The 8,407-nt window shown below is 43.1% G+C and overlaps 1 protein-coding gene across 1 annotated transcript; it reads left to right on the forward strand.

Moving 5' to 3' along the window:
- Positions 1–192: 192 nt before the first annotated feature.
- Positions 193–5,035, forward strand: dnaaf4 (dynein axonemal assembly factor 4). The gene is made up of 9 exons (XM_070907898.1): positions 193–315; positions 627–774; positions 1,469–1,602; positions 1,738–1,948; positions 2,492–2,637; positions 3,512–3,618; positions 3,705–3,858; positions 4,254–4,359; positions 4,458–5,035. Exons 1-9 carry the CDS (start codon positions 193–195, stop codon positions 4,574–4,576), a joined length of 1,248 nt encoding a protein of 415 aa, XP_070763999.1. The 3' UTR covers positions 4,577–5,035.
- The last annotated feature ends 3,372 nt before the right edge of the window (positions 5,036–8,407 follow it).

Raw genomic sequence — 8,407 nt, forward strand, 5'->3', positions numbered from 1 at the left:
CTTTTTTTTTTTCCCGACAAAATTGAAGGCATCATGACGGCTATCTGGGCAACCATCGCACTCTGGTCACCATGGCAACGAGACGCCCTGCGGCAACAGAACCCGCCGTCCACGACTCGTCGCCTTTTGTCAGAAGTTAGCTAGTTTTGAACCTAACTTCGTCCAAAAAGGCTGCCGCTAGCTGTGCCGAACATGCCTCTGCTAGTGACAGACCACTCGTGGACGCAGACGGACTCGACGGTTTACATAACTGTGCCTTTAAAAGGAGCGAAAGTTGGGAAAGTGGACATCCTGTCGACGGACGAATACCTCAAGGTAAAAAAGTTCGCTGAGAGCGATAAACATTGGGGGCCATTTTTACTGTCACGCTCCCTTTTGTGTAACGTTATGCAATACAACAACGTAACGAGGATAACGCTAGCAACTTTAGCGTTAGCTACGTTTCAACAACGCGTAGCTTAGCTGAGCATTGTTGCTTTATATTGTGTTGACGTTAGTGGTCAGTGGCGTAGCTAGTTAGTCAGGCGTCGACACATTGCAAGTGCAAGGTTTTCGAAAGGGGGTTTGGTGTTTCTCTCAACGCGGTACCTAGAGACTGCTCTCATCTCTTTTCGGATGCCGCGCAGGTGCACTGTCCGCCGTGTCTGTTCGAAGCCTTCCTGTTCGAGCCCGTGGACGACGTCCGAAGCACGGCGAAGGTTGGAGACGGACGGGCATTAATCAGTCTGCCAAAGAGAAACAGCAAGGTGTGGGAGCATCTGACGATAACTCCAAGTAAGAGCATCTAGCGGACCTTACAGTCACACAGTCCCACCACCACCAACACCACCACCGTGGCAATGTAATGATTAGTGAATTACTGTCGAATTCCATATTTTCTGATGACTTAGCCATGAAACAAATGAAAACATTGCTTTAATTGAAAGAATGTATGAGATATCAGGCCAGCCATTAGGAATTATGAGGACCACATTTTTCCAAATTGGGCCCCACTCCACCCACTCCAGCACCACCACCTGCCCACTAGCTCTAATACCAACACAGGCAGATTTCACACAGACCCATCCAGGCCATGTTCTGCTTTGCAGACATGTAAGTCAATGTGATTATAAGGCACAGAGGTGTTACGGTTCTGATTTACTCGCGAACAAGGCGTCACTGGCAGGTACAGGAATCCCTAACAGGTGACTGGCAACAGGCAGGAAGGCGGGCACAGTTATATACTCTTCCTTTTTCTACCTTAAAACAAAACTCAAACGCTGGTTGAAGAAATTAAATCATGAGAGCACATCATGGGTAGTGTTGAGTAGTATGTATATAGTATTATGGCTATTGCAACCGTCTTTGCAGCTGTATGGGGATACTCAGAAGGGAACAGTGTGGCTCTAAGACTTTGCTTCATTTGACTAAAATGATCCTATAACTTTACCTGTACCTTTATTAATTGATTAAAGTCAATGTGTTTCAGTTGATAAAAGGAAAAAAAAGGAGGTCAGAGACAGGGCTCTGTTGAAATACCAGGAAAAGCTGTCCTCAGAGTCCACAGCAAAGGCAGAGAGGCAGCATGCAGAGAAACAATATGCACTGGAGACAATGATGAAGGTAACATACGCATACTACATCAATCACGTGACCAAGCATCCAGCACGACCATTTGGAAATCTGCTGTGAAATCTAGAAGGACATATATATATATATATATATATATATATATTTATATGTTTTACTTGATCTCAGCTTGAAAAGGAGGAAAGAGACAGTATCCAGAAAGTGAAGGACGCTGAGCGAGAGAAAACCACGGCAGAGCTGGCAGCATGGCGACTGAGACAGAAGCAAGACGCCGAGGGAGAAGCCCCACCAAAACGCCAAAGTCAGAGAGGCGATCGAAACAAACTGACGGCCATGACGGAGAAGCAGGCAGACGGATGTTCGGACGGAGTCAGACTGGGTAAGTCATTTCCTGTGTGAAGTGCTTTTGGCAGAGAAGAGAACAAAGTACATGCTATTATGGCAAGCCGTTTTTAACATTTAATGGAACCACCCTGCCATTTTAGATATATTGCAGAAAAAAACATTTTAGATATCCACAATAACTTTCTTCCTATCCACAATTGCATTTTTGAATATCCAAAATACATTGTGACTAGCAAAAATGGCATTTCAGAATTACGACTAGAAACAATGCAAATATATTGTGGATGTCGGATGACGTGGGTTCACTGACTATCCCCAATTATATTTTAGATAACATAATAGCTTTTCTCCTAGCCATAATTATATTCTTATTAGTCAGAATGGCAATTATAGATATCTGCAATGATGTCCTTACTAGTAGAAATTGTATTTCAAGATCTCTACAACTTTGATTGTACTAGTCAAAACTAAATTTAAGGTATCTTTAAATCCTTAGTGGTAGAGAATGACGTGGTCAAATGTGTTCCTACATTAGTTGGTTTTTGGTTATGTTAATAAACACATTCCTGTGGTTTAGATCAAAGAGGCAACAGTGAAGCAAAGAGCAAGGAAAAACCAGCCGTCCTGCCTGCTCCAAGATCTGCTGGAAACATTCAAGTCACATTTACCCCGCGAGTTTTCCCAACAGCCCTCAGGGAATCAAGAGTGCCGGAGGAGGAAGAGGTAAGAGTTGCCATCCGCAGGGGTTTTCCCTGTTGTTATACAGCGTTCTTTTTCCTTTGAGTAACCAGTAACCACCTCTACCATCTTCAAGTAACACCATTGCAAGTTTAGAATTGGCATTTTGGCTCATCATATTGGGAAAAGCACAGGTGGCTACGTGCGACATGCCGGCTCACTATCACATCATCATGGCTTACTGGGTCACTTTGATGTAACACAGCCATCCTTGATATTATTTAGCAGCACCTGTGCTTTCCTTGCTATGACCGGTCAAAATGTTTGGGTGCAACCTGACTGATTTGAAACTTACTTTTAACTGCAATGTAAGCCTAAATTCAGTCAACCAAGCCATCGCATGTTATTTGTACGGCACCTTTTATACAGATTAGTGCAATTCAAAGTGTTTTACAGTTGACTGACAAGCTGATAATAAGACAAATGTACAGTAAAACATATTGAGACTAATGTAGGAATTTGTGATCTCACAAAAATCCTGTGACTTAATGTCGCCATCTATAGGTCAGCCCTGACATCGTCATGGGGGAGGGGGGATTGTTGTCCCGTTTGTGTCGTGTTCATTTAGCTTGCTAACTAGCTTATGGACATAACAAAGTTTTTTATGAGGGCCACAGCCTAAACGCACTAACCACGCATTCAAATGAATGGAAGGACTTGCCGTTTTTCGCTGCAAAGCCTGGTTTGGTGTGAATTCATCCTGAGGCCACGTCCAGATCCCTGACTGAATAAAACACAGCCCTTGGCATTGATTAGTTTATCTCTGAAAAGCACAGTGTCAAGTGGCATCTGCCCCAAATTGTTCAAATCAAATCAGTCACCCTTTCCTGAGTGTTATCCATATATTTTGACCGAGCAGTGGCTCAAAAAACAAGCTGAAGCAAGGCGTGCGGTAAATGCTGATGTTGAGGAACTGAAGGGCCTGAAGGAGGAGAGGAACCCTGACTGGTTGAAGGACAAAGGAGAGTGAGTGAAGTCTACTCTCAGAACTATTTCACGTGACTTATTATTTCTCTGAACCATGGGATCAATAAATCGACTCTTTCCTTCAGCAAGTGTTTTGCGACTGGGGACTACCTTGGTGCAGTGAATGCCTACAACCTGGCCATCAGGCTCAACCGACGGATCCCAGCTCTGTATTCAAACCGGGCTGCATGTCACCTGAAGTTGAGAAATCTTCACAAGGCCATTGAGGATTCCTCTCAGGTCTGTGCTGTCAAGTCAAGACAATTTTATCTATGTAGCCCAATATCACAAATCACAAATATGTAGTTTCATTTAAAAAAAAAAAAAAAGGCTCAGCCATTTTCTAAAAAACGGCCACTTTTAGCAAACGTTCCTCAAGCTGGAGGGCATTTGTTTGGTACTATTTGAATCCACACATGGTGCTCTAGTTAGTATTCGAGGCAGCAGGACTAGGGGAAAAAAACGAATGTGTGTGTTCATGGAAGGAACATGCCACAAACAATACCTGAAAGTAGGATCAATTACTTATAATTACTACTGCCTCTAGATGTTAACTTTGAATGCTGCTTGTGAGTTTCTACTGTATTGCCCTTAGCGTAGCAGGAATAAACGTCTCCTTACACGTTTCTCCGCAGGCACTTGATCTGCTGACTCCACCAGTCGCTGCCAATGCAGCCGCCAGAGCCAGAGCCAGTGTCCGCCGAGGATCTGCTTTCTGTCAGCTACAGCTCTATGCAGAAGGTTTGAACGCAAACACTTTTTTTGCCTCGTGTCTAAGGACGTGATCTGTCCACCTGCTCTGTGCTGACAGTTGACCTACCTGTGACATGTTTTCTCAGCGCTACAAGACTACCAAGCCGCTCTCAAGGTCAACCCTCACAACGAAGCACTGCGGGCAGACACGCAGAGGATCCGAGACATCATTCAAGGCACTGTGGCTAACACTGAGCCACAGTGAGACACCAAGAAAATGTACTATACATACCAAAGGCTGCTGCAAATCTGCAACCATACAGCTGGTTCTTACTGGAAGCTGGAAAAGGTACGCCAGCTACGGCCCTGAAAAATGATGAAAAAAGTTTGTTTTACTGACGAATATGCTGTAGAGTGCATGGGGGGACACTGGTACACCTCCTAAAATGCAAGTGCAAGTAATGGATGTTGATATCGGCATGTAAATGAATGGAATGAATCATTATATTACAGCTTTTCAGTACCAGTATGTACGTTTACACGGACTCACAGCTGATGAAATAAACGCACAGTGTGTAATTAAAAAGCAAAGCTAAGAGTAAAGAAGTGGTGGGAAGTAAACCAGTAGCTCAAGTACTCTACTCTACTCTATTGAAGTACAAATTTGAGGCACTGCTACTTTAGAATTTTATATTCCAAATAAAATTCTATATATATAAATATATATGTGTGTGTGTAGCAGAACTTTATTTTTTTGATATTTTAATGACATATTGCTGATAATACTTCTGTACCTTTATGTAACTTGCACTATTTTTACAATAATGTATTGGTACTTTCCCTTAAGTAAAGGATGTGAACGTTTCTTCCACCAAGGTCTCATCAGTGTTTGTCGTTGAGACACAGAAGAATGTTAACTTTGTGTCTAGATCTGTGGACGTTGTTGTGTTTGTGGTCATCTAACCATCCTCAATCAGAGGCTTTTATTCAGTCCACGTCAGACCGACCACTCACTACCCATTCCTCGCTCCACTCCTGCTGACTCTACAGTATTTTATGACACCGATTTTAGTTTGAAGGGATTTTTTCCTTTCCAACTTTCTGTGAAGGCCTTTTTTTTTTTTTTTTTTTTTTTTTTTTTGCTGTGAATCTGAAGTGCAAATTGAGGTCGACTGATCGGACCACACAGAGGGGTCAGGACCCGGTGCCGCTGGGTCATGGGAAGGCTGGCGTGAGTCTCCAGATGATTCTGAACCAAGCCTGATGGTTTGGTTCTATATTCTCACCCGACTGCTGTTATTAGCTGCTTTCTCGAATTCCTCTAAAATGACATAATACGGACTCATAATGCAGGTTAGTAGTCTACAAAACAGAGTATACCAGCTTTAAGATGTGGGTACACAGATCAAGCAGATCAGAGCTCCAATCCTGCCAAACATGCGAGTGTGACTGTGAAGTGGCACTTGAAGACCTCGACCACACACCCTGCCCTCTCTCAGCGGACACAATTGAAACCTGTAAACACCCAGCAAAGCCGCTTTTCTTATTTTTTTCCTTCGACCAATTTTCTGCTTTTTCTTCTAATCTCCCAATCAAATGTGCCAAAAGCTTCCCAAAGAATTTGCGAATTGGTTGAAATTCGCCGTCGAAAAGAATGGCATCATTAAGAGGCTTTGATTTTGTAATGGAGCTGCATTGTGGTCAGGGGGCAGTTGGGAGTGAAGGATTGCCGGTGAATTACTTCTTCTAAGCGTTTGAAAAGATAAACAAGCAATTCTGGCACGCATAGACGGGCAAGAGAGCTGAAGTGTTATTACAAAAGATTAATGCGAGTGCTTGGGATGGAGCAAATGGAGACGCATATGCAAAGGCCCTGCTGGGAAAATCGCCGGACGACTTAGCTGTGGTGCGGAGGGCAGAAACGTTAGGTTACATTTTATTCTGATCAGGAATCTAGAGCAGGAGACAAGACACAAATACCCTCAGAAGTATATATATCTTATTCACAAGGTTGTGCCCTTCGTGTTTGGCCCTATTACTGCCAACCATTTTCCACAGCATGCTGTAGATGTTTTAGGTTTTTGATTATCTGTCTGCGAAGTGAGCCGCTTGGCAGGTGATGCATTTCGCTGCTGAACAACCTGGGGGTCTCATTCATAAAACAGTGTGCAGGATCCAGACTAAAAAGCCGACAAAATGAAATCAGACTTACAGGACCAGGTCCTGTTACGTCGCAGTGAATCATGGCGGCCCGCGTGTAGGCGGTGACGTGTGACGGTAGTTCACTGCAGCCGTTTTACACACAAAATCATACTTCATTCAATGAAACATCAGCATTTTATCTATACAGCGCCAAATCACAACAAAAGTTATCTCATGACACTTTACATATAGAGCAGGTCTAGACTGGGCTCTTTGTAATGTTATTTACAGAGGCCCAACAGAAAGGAGGAAAGAGGAGCGAAGTGCATCATGGGAAGTCCCCCAGCAGTCGAGGCCTGGTCCAGGCAGGCCTGAGCCAGCCCCTAATTACAAGCATCGTCAAAAAGCAAAGTTGTCGTACAGTCTGGCCCCAACTCCTCTGCGCTCTGGGGGTGGGGCTTGGGGAGTGTGAGGTCGTCATGTGTGACTTCTAATTCAAATATATCCTATAACGATTGTCTCAAATCTGGGAAACGTAGTACTTTCTATGTATTTGTTATAGTTCAGATAACACTATTGGCTCCCTCTTAGCCCAGTGTAGAGCTTGTGCTCCCGCCTGTGACTCAAAGGTTGATTGATTGATTGATTGATTGATTGACACAAATACGGACGAATCAGTGTTGAATTGTATAAGCGCTGAAAACAAATATTATAATTATCATTTTTACTTTAAATGTGGTGAAAATGTTCTTTGGCTCTGTCAAAATGTGTGTGTGCGTGCGTGTGTGTGTGTGTGTGTGTGTGTGTGTGCAGGCTCAGGCCGGTCCTCTCCTATTGTTGCGCGAGCGTCGTTTGATTGGCAGGCGGTTTTGCCCTCCTGGCTGGGCGGCAGAGCTGACTGACCAGTACCATATGGAGGCCTTTTATCCGCTCACACTGAGCAGGACACACACTGCTGCTTCTGGACACCACTCTTTAACCCATTTAACACACTTGGACAAAGGACGTGGACCCCCATGTATACATGTCCCTGCACCATAGAACATTGCTGCAGAATTTAACCAGCTCCTGGGGATCAAAGTTAGGGCCAGTTGGCTTCGACGTGACATTGTGGTTGTTCTTTTGAAAGTAATGCTCATTTCTAAAGAGACATTTTCCTCATACAACAACATGCATATCTTCAGTTGAGAAGATTCATTTCATTTACATGCCATTGGATCCATAATGACACGTTTTATATGTTAAAGATAATATATTTAATTTGAGGTGCTTTTCCTCTTTTCTTTTGGTTCAATAACCCTTCATGGCACTTTACAAATAGAGCGGGTCTTAGACCGACTCTTTATAATGTTAATACTATGTATTTTCATATAATCCAATTAAGTTCAGTTACCTGCAATAACTGACATAACTCATTTCTGATGAAATCACTCCGTATCCACGTTTCATTCCACGTATTATATAACATTATTTTTGTGTATTAGATAATAAATGTTAATTTATTATGCAGTCATTTTTGGCAAATCACTCAGTAGCTTCGGATTGACAGGCATTTGTTACCGGTGGCGCCTCTAAGGTACAAGAAATCTTATCTATTATCAATTTCCATTTCTGTATCCCCCCCCCCCAAAAAAAAAACACCTTGTTTATTTTAACAGCTGACATCCACAATGATGACCGAAACAATCAGATTATGCTCAGCTGTACTTGTGTGTGAAATGACACACACACAATTTAAATATAATGCTGATCCACTAAATCACACAGAAAAACACAATCTACTCTGTGACCTTAACCTCTGCGACAGAAAGTTTCCATATAGTGTTTTGCATTATACAGAAATGATGTTTTTCTTATCAGCAAACACGCTGCGTCCAAGTTCCACTCAGGTCGGGACCGTCCTCCCTCCTTCCTCTTCCCTCCCTCTCTGCCCAGCTGAATAAACACTAAAGGT

Source organism: Enoplosus armatus, chromosome 6, assembly GCF_043641665.1.
Source record: "Enoplosus armatus isolate fEnoArm2 chromosome 6, fEnoArm2.hap1, whole genome shotgun sequence".
NCBI lineage: Eukaryota > Metazoa > Chordata > Actinopteri > Centrarchiformes > Enoplosidae > Enoplosus > Enoplosus armatus.